This window comes from Corticium candelabrum, chromosome 10 (genome assembly GCF_963422355.1).
Source record: "Corticium candelabrum chromosome 10, ooCorCand1.1, whole genome shotgun sequence".
NCBI classification, from domain to species: domain Eukaryota; kingdom Metazoa; phylum Porifera; class Homoscleromorpha; order Homosclerophorida; family Plakinidae; genus Corticium; species Corticium candelabrum.
In genome coordinates this window covers 1,649,624-1,662,127 of record NC_085094.1, presented here as the reverse complement: position 1 = coordinate 1,662,127, position 12,504 = coordinate 1,649,624, and the positions used below count along the sequence as shown (strand labels likewise).

At 40.9% G+C, this 12,504-nt stretch overlaps 2 protein-coding genes across 2 annotated transcripts; one reads left to right on the top strand and one right to left on the bottom strand.

Annotated features, from left to right (window-relative positions):
• The first annotated feature begins 718 nt into the window (after window positions 1-718).
• On the top strand, window positions 719-12,353 carry LOC134186035 (hemicentin-1-like). The gene is made up of 10 exons (XM_062653941.1): window positions 719-821; window positions 9,074-9,499; window positions 9,559-9,978; window positions 10,047-10,472; window positions 10,530-10,811; window positions 10,877-11,167; window positions 11,237-11,533; window positions 11,594-11,890; window positions 11,966-12,273; window positions 12,318-12,353. Exons 1-10 carry the CDS (start codon window positions 749-751, stop codon window positions 12,351-12,353), a joined length of 2,856 nt encoding a protein of 951 aa, XP_062509925.1. The 5' UTR covers window positions 719-748.
• On the bottom strand, window positions 3,469-4,167 carry LOC134185953 (uncharacterized). The gene has a single exon (XM_062653846.1). It carries the CDS (start codon window positions 4,165-4,167, stop codon window positions 3,469-3,471), a length of 699 nt encoding a protein of 232 aa, XP_062509830.1.
• Window positions 12,354-12,504: the final 151 nt, after the last annotated feature.

Sequence of the window (12,504 nt, the reverse complement as noted above, 5' to 3'; positions counted from 1 at the left end):
GCTGCAGGGCGGTCATCATAGACCTACAACTATACCTAAAACCACCAATTTTATAATTAGATATTCAGAAATCGCAAAATTTGTAATAATATCTATAATCTAATATAGGTTGATACAGGAAACTTTGCCTCATTCTCTACCGGTTGCAGTAGGTTTAGTCATTCAAACTTTGCTTGAAGAAACATGCATACTTGGAACATCAACTGAAAGCTTGCATTCGTAAGACTTAGCACACTAGTAGAAGATTTAGATGAATTTGGGCTAAATACGTAATTTCTCTAATTTGCAACGTACGAGATTTTTTATCAAATAAATCGTCACACTCTGAGATATCTAGACGATGCGACTTGACATTCAAGCAGTTTTGTCTATAATTTAATTATCATGGCCTGTGGCCACGCGTGCCTGCAGGCTGCATAGAAGGATTTTCTACACGTAGCTAGAGACCCAGCGATAAACCTGCTCTACAGACCTATCTTATTTTGTTATTTAACTTAGTGCGTTGGAAAAAGTTTATCTAAATAATACATGCGCCCTGAGTATTTGTAAGTTAGAAGGGCAGTCTACAATGCTATTTGTGATCACGTGACATAGCAACCTTACACTTCTAATCACGTGGTCTGCCGACAACGCCGTTTCCAGCTGCTTCTTCGTTCAGTTCGCTATTGTGTGACTGACAGAGCTCCGCTAGCAACTTACGGCAGCTAGCTTGCAATTGGTGTTGTTCATCTTCGAAGTGGTTTCCATCATGATGCCAACGCGTTGGGTCGAGGTTTTTCTACTTTTCACAGGCTTTCTTGGAGCCTACGGTCAATTCGAAGGTGAGCTACTTTACTTATCGCTATCCTTATTTCGTTAACTTGGATCTCAACAAGAAAAACAGGTTGTAAACTTGCCAAGCAAAAGAAAGTGGTGCCTCATTGTATCTATTTCTTACAATCTAATAGAGCGGTTGCACCTACGTCATATTCCCCGCCCACCCGCCATTTTGGTGTCCAACCGCGACTGCGCAGGTGAGGTAATGTCTGCTGCCCCCGCTTCTAGCGTAACACAGCATGCCAGAAAGCTGTCCTCCTATGCAGATAAATTACCAAATGAGGCCAAAGCGCGATATCTGCAGAAATTGAGTCTGATAGATGGGGTGGATCCTTTTGAAGTGTCAACATCCGGTGGAAACGATTGTCCGCTACCTCCAGTGGACGCCTCTGATATTGTGTCATATTTGGTGCTGCAAACTAGCTTTATTTCGGCTAAGCAATTTAAGGCTCACCGTTCCATGGAGGCATACAATCAGTTTTCAAACGGTTGGGTGAAAGACGTGCGTGCATGCGCCGCCGTTGGAGAGAAACGTGCTGTTACTGGACGGGTGAGTAGGTTATCATTGCGTTTCTTAACTTGAAAAGATCACTTGTTCTCTAGGTTCGTCATTCTCAGAGGTGTAACGAAACCCCGCTGCGATGTTGGCTGATATGTGAGAAAAATGGGGAGGTTTGTTGTGGTCATTGCACGTGCATGGCTGGTCTAGGGGAAGTGTGTTCCCACGTGGCTGCAGTTCTCTTTTATTTGGAGACAGCTTCGCGGGTGACGGGTACATCAACTTGCACACAGGAGAAAGCTAGATGGATGATTCCGTCTTTCCAGAAGGCTATTCCCTACCTAAGGATGAAGGATGTGGATATGTCATTAAAGAGCAAGAAGAAGACTGCAGCTGATGACACGGCTTGTTCTCCTGTTCCCCTTCCTATTTGTTCCAAGGCATCTTCTGTTTCCACTAAAACATCACCCACATCACAACAAAGTAAACTTTGCACTTTCTACAAGAGTCTGTCTGAAGCTCCGAGTAAACCTGGCATTTTATCTCTTATTCCTGGCTACTCTGATCCTTATATTCCAAAGTCAAAAACTCAGCACTTTCCTCAGCTATTACAATCCCTACATGATCCCAAATTTCTATCCTTAGACTATGTTCAACTTCTAGATGTTTGTGAAGGTGTGGTTTTAGAGGTGACAGAAGACATGGCAGCAGCAGTGGAAGAGGCTACCAGAGCTCAAAGCAAGTGCAAGCTTTGGTATAAGTACAGGCTGGTCGAGTAACTGCTTCTCGACTTAAACAAGTTTGTAGGACCAATCTTGCTATGCCATCACAAAGTCTAGTAAAATCTATATGTTACCCAGAAGCATTCCGATTCACTTCTGCTGCCACGAGCTGGGGTTGCAGTCATGAAAAAGCAGCCAGAGAACACTATATGGAATTGTCACGTAATAGTCATGACAACATTGTTGTAGAGGAATGTGGTTTTGTCATAAACCCTTGCTGGCCTCATCTTGGTGCTTCTCCTGATGGTATTGTACACTGTTTGTGTTGTGGTAAAGGTGTTATTGAAATCAAATGTTCGTATTGCCACAATAATGAAGAAATTGATGCAGTAGTGGATGACCCAAAATCTTGTCTTTGGCCGTTTACCAGATGGTTCAGCAACTCTGGTTAAATCACATGCCTACTATTATCAGGTGAAAATGCAGATCTTTGTTTGCAATGTGGAGTACTGTGACTTTGTACTGTGCACTTTTCCAACATCATAAACAAGTCCAAGCATATTTGTGGAACGTGTCTTGCCTGATGTTGACTTATGGTCGGATTGTATATCTGTCTCTAGACAATTCTTTCGTACTTGTATTCTTCCACAACTTCTTGGAAGGTGGTATACAAGACCAACTGTTCATGCAGGTGCAACTAACTGTCCACCCTTATGTGCATCAAATTCAACAGTGTGTGAAAATGAACTGTCACCTACTGAGGAAGATAACATTACAGCAGTGCAATCTTCTAGAAAGTACTGCTACTGTCAAGAGCCAGAAGATGAGTCAAAAGAAATGATTGCCTGTGACAACTCTAAGTGTCACATTGAATGGTTCCATACACAGTGCTTGAAAATAGGCACTATTCCCAAAGGAAGATGGTATTGTCCCGATTGCAGGAAACTACCAGAAATCAAGAGAAGCGGCAAGAGAAAGAAACAGCAAACACACTTAGTATAATACTGCACAGTGTTGTTACATTCTATGAGGTAACCATCAAGGCCAGGTAATGTATAGGCACGTGTAAGCTAGTCAATGGCACAACTGAGTCACAAACATTACATAGGGCACAGCAAACTCTAGTAATTCGATCGATGAGGGGACAGTCTTCAGCTGCATGCCTTGTGATGTAATCCTTTGGTAGCGTACCCTTCAGAATGGTAAACTTTTGCCGTACACAGCCGATGACTCTCTCTACATGAATGCGGACGTTTGCTATTAATCTGGTTTCTTCCACTTCAATTGCAGCTAGTTGATCCTTTCCTTTTGTAAAGGCAGGAATGTACAACTTAGCTTGCTGCATTCCAACTGAGTCTGAAATGTCAAATCCCCTATCAGCTAGCACCACATCTCCAGGCAATAACTTGTTGAGAATTCCAGAGTGCTCAGTTAAAAATTTATCACTGACTCTGCCTCCCATGCATCTGAAATGAATGAGATGATGCCTTGCGGTGCTATACCTATCAAGAATTTTACCGTGTTGTGGTGTTTGTATTGGGACCAAGTACATGCTCGAGCTAAAAGATTTGTAGGCCTTTCAACAAAAATTTCAAAACAGTCGATAATAATTGCCACTTTTTCTCCAAATGAGGACAGGAAACATTCCGGCATAGTCTTTCTCAAAATGTCTCTATCAGGCCACAAAATTAGTGGCTGTAACTCAGCATCTAAGATTGTCAGCCAACGTGACAGTATTCTGGAAATGGTTGAACGACAGACATCAAACCGGTAACACAGGTCTTCATTAGATAAGTTCAATCTTAGTTTGATCAATACGACCATAAACTCTTGGAATCTTGACAATTTAGTGCGCATGTCTTGTGGTGTAACAAAATCAAACACTGCTTTCAAAACTTTGAAATTTGGGAGACCAGTGTAGTGCTGAATGAACCCATCAGTGGATGACTGCATTGAATCTTCTGTGAAAGGAGAAAGCCGCTGAATGGTGTGCTTGAGACTGCTTATTGTCGAGTAAGCTACCGCCAACTCTTTTCGTAAGCCATCAATATGATCTGTAGGAAAATCATCTGCCTGCTCATTTTCCTCCACATCGTATATTTCTGGTTCTACATTCACATGACATGGCATCTGATCTGATGTCTTCTCCTGCCTTGCCAACCTCCTCTGGTACCTTTAAACACTCTTGGGGTTTTTTACTTTCTTTGAATGACCCAATAATTGTGAGGGTAACCAGTCGGAGTTTGTCTCATCAAAGAGGTCTGCTGGTTTGCCTGTGACAAAGTGGCGGGAACAAATTCTTTCATTTTCAAGCTTGCTGTTTGTCAAGTCCTGCCTAGAAATAGCTGCAAGAAATCCCTCTCTTCGAGCTTTACTTAGTTGGAATTCCCGTTCACTTCTCGTGGTTCGAATCACTGGTATACGGTAAAACGAGACGTTTTTGTTTCTCCCAGATCTATTTGAGCAGCCAACAACTATGCATAGGACCATTTTTCTAAGACACCTGAAGAGACACAATGATATCCATTAATTAATTTAGTTTAGAAGCTTGCTGTAAACTCTGAGAACTATAGATGGTCTAGTTTGTACAGTCTCTAGCTAACTATACTTTTATTTACTTGTCTCTTTTAAGTCTAAGATGTTTGGTACTACACGTATTTGATAATAATAGCTACACATATAATAATGATTAGAGACATAATAATATAAATAGAATAGCTCTAGATCAGTCATCAAAAAAAAACGCAAACAAAAGCTCCACTCTGTAAAATTTTTAGTGTATACGGAAAAGCAAACCATCTTACAAACAACGTAAGGGAGTCAGCTACGTACTTCCAAAGCGTCATTGTGCATTGATATATTACGCTAATTCTAGCGGTGTAGCTAGACTTGAAGCTAGTCGCTAGATGCAAAAGTTAAGCATAGCGCTAGGTAGCGTGAAACTTCGTCTACACAACGTCACCTTGGTAGTAAGCTTGAGGTAGGCTGAGGTAAGCGTACACGCAATTGGACACCAAAATGGCGACGTCCGGGAATATGACGTCACGTGCAACCGCTCTATAGCTAACACATACGCGGCCTCTTTCCTTCGCCATTCTATTTGTTCTGTTTATCATGTGTACTGCTTCCTACAGCCTATAACATTTAGGTGCAGTGTTGGAGTGGACTTTTATTTCACTTTCGTCTCGCTTCGCGAATGTGACAGGTTACGCCCACCTTGACAGTTTTGCCGTACGAAGTATATTCGCCATCTAACGCCGTCGTCGTTTATTAGGCGCCATATTTCAGTCATATCCGACTGGACTAGGCGCAGTTCTCTTTTTACCCCCGCACTATTCAGTCTCGATCTGATTGTAAAGACATGGCTCAAGAATTTGATTTGATTGGTAGTTACCTAAACCCTCTCACGGTAACATCATCTGTGCATGAGCGTGTTTTTTCTGCCTGTTTACAGGCCCCTAGCCTGGCTTCAGAAGTGGGCGGTGCGTAATACACCAAAATGGACCAATGACGGCACATACATGTTACTTTTTAGCCTTTTGAATTATATTTATATACTAGCTGATTAGCTCATTTTTTGCCAGGGCAACTTTTGTTAATTAACACAAATTCCCGCGTATATATATATATATATATATAATTGGGACATTATACAATTCGCTAATTGGGCGGAGAACACAAAATACTGGATAATATGTAACCCAGTATAAGTGACCAAGTATTCGCTTGAAGCTGTTTCGACAGTCTCGATTTAAAAGAAGCTTTCGCGATTCGTCGACAAGCACATGTGCTGCATGTGCTTCAAGGCGGCCAGCAGCTTCGTCTTCTCTTTCCTGCTGCAATGTCAGCTTTTGCGAACTACAGATGAACGCATAGATGCAGGAGACCTGCAGACTACCGCGAACGCCACCATATTTCAAAGTGAGGAAAGGCTGCATGCTAGCTAAATGTGGAGCTCAAAATTGCAGAGGGCAGAGGTTTGCGAGCGCATGAGGAACAAACATTTTGTGACGTTACGATCTACAGGCGAACGCCAGCACAAAGCAAAGTACAAGAAACCAGCCACTGCTATGCAAGTTGCTTTTCGAAGTAGAAAAGGTCTCGTGCTTTAGGAGTGAAAAGGAGCAGATAGTGGTTTGCAACCACATACGGAACAAACAATCATACTGCTGCGTCCATGCATGGAGCACTTTTCTTTAGATATGTAGACACTACAATTAAAAACATATTATATAGAAATGACGAGAAATGTAGGGATTGCATGAAAACAATAAAAGATAATTTGACATAATAGGAGTGCATACAAATTTAAAGGCACGTTTTGCGTACTATACGCGTCAGTATATAATACATTGGATCGAAAGCGGACCTTCACGGCTGAGCGGGCGGTTTGTCTGAACTCCCCGAACCCCAGCCTACGGGTCTGGTTTACTGGATAAAACATGGGTTTCTCCTTTCCATCCCATATTTTGCATTGATGTATACGTACATGTAAAAGCTGTCACTGTTGTGTCGTCACGTCTTCTAGACTGCTGTCGGATACAGGTAGACTTTATGTGTAAACTAGCAATCACATTTTTACAGAGGCGTAGGAACCTAGATTTGGTTGAGGGGGCAAAACATATGACTAAGAGGGCATGGCTGTGCAAACAAGGCTAAACGCATTAATACCGTGTGTGTGTGTGTGTGTGTGTGTGTGTGTGTGTGTGTGTGTGTGTGTGTGTGTGTGTGTGTGTGTGTGTGTGTGTGTGTGTGTGTGTGTGTAGATATGCATGCAACACAGCAAAAAGCAAGAAACCAACATTAAAGAGACGTTTCGGAGATTTACGTTAACGCAACATTTTAGAGACGTGCGCTAACGTACGTTTGCGGTAATAAGCAATGGTTGCATGCGCAGATGGAAGTGCCAAAACTGCAACGCGAAGTTACAGTTGAGTCCAGTTCTTACGACAGGGCCCATTCGGTGTGTGGTAAAAACAACTGTTCATACTTGGTCTGTCGCACATGAACACTACTAAAAGGTTAGAAAGGCGAGCAGTATTGGCGTCCGGATCTGTTTCGCCGTCCGGATCTGTTTTGCCGTCCACAATGCTTCACCGACTGCTGTCGATGTCACGAGATGTTACACGTGATGGCGAGAAAACCCTCTTCAGCGTCACGCTAGAAAAGCGTTGCTCACTTGATAAGTATGAGTATGTTGTGCATAAGTGTTTCAGCTACTGAACCAAACAGCACCCTTTGCAAACTGTTATGTACTGTAGATATTCGACAAGTTGGAGTCCCGATCGAAAGAGTTACAAACGCGTCCGATAGAATTTATCATTTAATTAGTTAAAAGCGTACGTAAGCATATCTCGTTCTGCAAATGCGCCAAACGTCTCAATTTGATTGTTGGTAACCAACAATCAAAGGTGTATGCTGGGCACAATTTACTAGCACATGTGGCCGAAATGTTCCTTTAACACTATAGTGTTAGTGCAGCATGTCAGGTCAATTTTATCAGTTTCTACGTCTGTCATCCTTATATATTAACAGTTCACTTGAAAGCTGGAAAATTGATGTGGCACATGCATCCAGTGTCCTCCTGCTTCCTATGCTTATGTTTCATAGATTTGTCGCTGATGTTCCTTTTCTTCCATACTGGTGAAGCTTAGAGATCATGGTACTACAAGTCATACTGATCAGAACTGTAGGGTGTCTCAAATTAGGGCTTCACTCCAATAAGCACCTTTGAAGTCCTCGAAAACTAAGCACGGCTACAAAAAAGTTATATGGTAGATACATTGCTTTTCTTTGAATAGTTGTAGTCTAGCTGTCACTGTGTAGATTTTGTTACTTCTGCTAGGTGGGACCTCTAAATGAGATTGGCGTTTTTTTTATTTATTAGTAGGCATCTGAAGCATCATACTGAGACAGTTAGATTGAACTGAGTCATCTTTCCTCAAAATGTACTTCAACTAGATATAATAGTTATTATGTGTATGTACAAAGCCTCAGGCTATTGCACATTTTACATGTGTGTCCAACTGTCACCATGTTGCCAAATTTAGCCACAAGTATAATATGATAAGGCGACAAGTGGCTAAGAAATTGTCTTGAAATTGGAAAAAGCTTGCCTTTAGGATTGGACAGTGGGTGTGTTCGGCTATTCTATTCTCACTATTTCGGAATATGCAGTTAAAGCCATTTCGACCTATTCTGTCTGATTCTAATTTGAACACAACACAAAGTCGTGTTCTCCTATTCAGGAATAGAGCGAAGAGCCTAAACATCCGGGCTATTTTGGCACCAATAGTCACTCTGTCACCAATATTAGCTTATGATTTGGCAAGAGAAAATTTGTATCTGGACACCCCTGAATTTAGACGGCGGAATGATCAAATGATCCAGTTCAAAGTTGAGCTAATGTGGACAGTCTAATACTTTTGCATGTTTGCTAGATGACATGAGATGTCTGTTTAAGGGCAGTGGGTGTGCTCACACTGCTGCTTAAAGGCACTAACTTCGCGCTTAGCTTGCACTTTGTCTAAAGTGCAATCTAAGTGCACTGTGGCGGTACCTTAGCTTGCATTTACATTCAGACACTCTTCTTTCCACGCTGATATCAATAGTTCGACTTTGCCAGGTTTGTATTCCTGTCATGCAAGCTTAGTGTTCTCTTTGCTTTTGGACACAGAAGATTATTGTCCCATCTTATCACAAAGTGGAGGACGTTCAACGAATGATTCATCATATTTTGCAAGCAACGTTTCTTCAGTTCTTGCCACGTACGACAGGCTGTGGGTCTTTTTGAGTAGATCTAAGTCTAGTTTGTTCCCACGTGTTTGTTAGTGATGACCACATGGCAGGCACTAGCTTTTCTTATAACTGTTATATGTCCAAATAAGTGGTTGTCTATTGTATTTGTTCATTGTTTAGTTGGAAATTCTGAACTTGAGTAGAAATTAAGAGGAAACTGCTTTTGCAACCTATTTCTATTTTAGTTTTTCTAGATTTTATTAAGTTGTAATTTTACTGTATTTTTGTGGTTTTACAGATCAGCTTCTTGATATTTATTCAGCAGCTACGGCAACTGCGTCTAATTTCACACCATACTACCCTCCTCAGTGGGCAATTGAAGGAAGCAGTGAAAGATATGATTATGCTTGCTTTCTGTCACAAAATGAACCAGCTCCATGGTGGCGTTTGGATTTAAAAATTTTGAGAAACATTTTCAATGTGAGAATTGTTGCTGCTACTACTCGAGCTCTTTTAGATGGTCTTACAGTATATGTGAGCAATGAAACTTCTCTAAATGTAATGAATGAGAAAGCTCGATGTGGTGACAGCCTTACTAATGGCACTGGGGTAGAAGTCGTAATGTTTAATTGCAATGGAACTCTAGTAGGACAATATGTCTACATCACTACATCTACAACAGGGCAGCTGGCAATATGTGAAGTTATGCTTAATGTACAAACAGGTGTGTTAGTGCTAGACTATTTTCTTTGCTATAAATATGTAGTCAATTTTTATATGTAGGATCAACGTCAACTGTTAGCTTTAGTTCTATTCGAGCTGAAGCTGTTCAAAGTCCAGCTGATGATGGGAGTAGAACAGCTGACTTGGCCATTGATGGTAATGAATCCTACATTAAAGCACAGTGTGCATCTACAATTAGTGGTTCTAACCCATTTCTCAGAATTGATTTAAAACGACCACATTTGATCACTAAGGTTGATGTCAAGTTTTATGATAGTGGTGGAAGTAGATCAACTGTAAGTGTGGGAGGCAACTTGTTTAATGCTCGCAATTACCAATGTGGACCTCTTTTGTCATATGAAAACAATTCTGAAGACTTTTACAGTTTTGTGTGTGGTAAGGCTCAACTTGGACAATATGTTGTTGTGAGTATTAGTGGCACAGCTCAACTGCAGGTGTGTGAAATTCACGTCATCACAGGTAAATCGGATTGCCCCAGTGTACGAATACCATGAATGGTTCTTCTAGTATGTGTATTTCTTATGTAGAGAAACTACTGGACATATATGCAACAGGCTCTGTTACTGCATCTTCACAAACTTCGGACGTCAGTCACACTTGGAAAGCAGTAGATAGATTCACTACTACTACTGATACCACAAGTTATCGTTCAGTTCGATATGTAATGCCAAATGCTTACTGGAGACTGGAATTGATGGAATTTGCAACTGTTTCTTTGGTGAAAATATCATCAGTGAAAAACAACGGCCGACGTGGTGACTTATTTGGAACTACTGCATATATTGGCAATACAACAACCAACAGAGGAGAGGACAACACTGCATGTGGAACAATATCTGAAACAGCAACAATAGTTATTTATATTCAGTGTGTCAATCCGATTGTAGGGAAGTACATATACTTGGTTTCTTCTCGTAGACTTCTTCTTGATGAAGTTGAATTTTACAAGCCAGGTTGATTTAGGTATTATTGCTATGTGCTATTTGTCATCTATAATTTTGATGCTTTAGGTTTGCCAATTATAACAAGTCCACCCCAATCACAGCAAGTCATTTCTGGTTCAAACATATCTCTTGCCTGTTCGACAGATGCAACACCACTACCCTCGATCACATGGAAACATGGAATGACAGCTGCAAGTGGTGCAGTATCTCAAACGGTTTCTAATGCTTTTACAATGACAAGCATGCTAACATTGACATCTGTGGAACGATCTAGAAGTGGAAATTACACATGTGAGGTAACAAACTCTGAGGGAACACGTAGTGCTGTAGCTCTTCTCACGGTGCTTTGTAAGTATTTTTGCACTACGGCTTCATAGTTATTCTTATTTAACACTTTGGTTTAAACTCTGTAGATGCTCCTGCAGTAGCTGCAATGACTCAGTCTGTTGTTGCATTGCAAGGATCCACTGCCATGCTGCTAGTAACAATCTCAGGAGCTTCGCCTGATGTCCCAAACAATGCTGCTAACAGAACATGGTCTGGTCCATCAGGAACAATTACAACCAACAGCAAATATAACTTCTCTACAGATCGATACAGTCTGTTTATAAAAGGTGTTGCTTTTACTGATTCGGGAAGCTACAAATTTACGGCTTCCAATCTGATTGGCAGTACAGCTATTACAATCACATTGACTGTAGAAGGTATGCTTAATGTCGTCATTTAATTAATTATTCAATCCTATTGATTGTCTTATATTTTATGCAACACAGCTGCTCCTGTTGTTATTACCCATCCTATCTCATCAACAATAAATTCTTCTCAAACAGCAACATTTGCTTGTGTACTCACTGGATATCCTCCACCAAATGTCACATGGGAAAGAAATGGAAACTTGTTACAGCGTGGAAGTAGAATACAAATACACGAGATGGGTAACTCAATTACTGGTCGGACTAGCACATTAACTGTGACAGACACGACAGTAGAAGATACTGGCAATTATATTTGCAATGCAAGTAACTCAAGGGGCTATAAATTGAGTGACTCAGTCCTTCTTACTGTCCAAGGTATGACATCAGTGTGTTGCTTTACTGTAATGTTAGTGACTATTTTGGGTTTTTGGGCAGTGAAACCAACTGTAGTTGCTGTCATGTCTTCTATCGTTGTTCGAGAAGGCAGAACTGCTACTTTTACCGTCAATATCACCACAGCAATTCCTACAGTGCTCAACTCTGCTGGTTCTCGTAAATGGCAATTTCCTAATGGTTCAACCATCACTTCCAATACACGATATATCTTTTCCTCTGATTTCTTAACTTTATCCATTCACACGGTAACTTCTGCTGACCATGGTGTTTACACTTTTCAATCATCAAATGTTGTTGGAGTTGGGAAAGTAACTATTACACTTTCTGTCACTTCAGGTATGCATAATATGGCAATGGGTTTTATATATTGTCATTGAACTAAGTTATCTTTAACCTTTGTATGTGTGATAGGAAAACCTTTAATTGCACTGCAACCTAGTAATGTTGAGGTAAATAGCAGTGCAACGGCAATGTTTACATGTAATGCCACAGCTTACCCACAACCTTCTTTCACATGGAAACATGGGTCTACTAATTTGACATCTACTGACGACATCGGCATAAGTGCAACTGTTGGTAGTGACCCTTACAGCAGTACTCTTACTCTGTCCAATGTGAAGTCATCTAATGCTGGAAACTACAGCTGCCTTGCCAGTAACAATAGAGGAAATGCAAATAGTGTTACTGCATCTCTCACTGTATATGGTAGGTGCTCAGATGTTAGACTTCTTTGCAATTTGTTTTATTTTGTTGTGCTTGTCAGTTAAACCAGTTGCTACAGCTGTTAACAGCAGCGTGACCAGCATATTGGGAAGCAGCGCTCTTTTAAAAGTTGCTATTACGAAAGCTAATCCAATTGTTTTAAAGGACAAGAGGACTTGGCAAAAGGACAGAACAGAATTGAATGGAACAAAATACTCATTTTCTAGTGACAGACTTACTCTCACCAT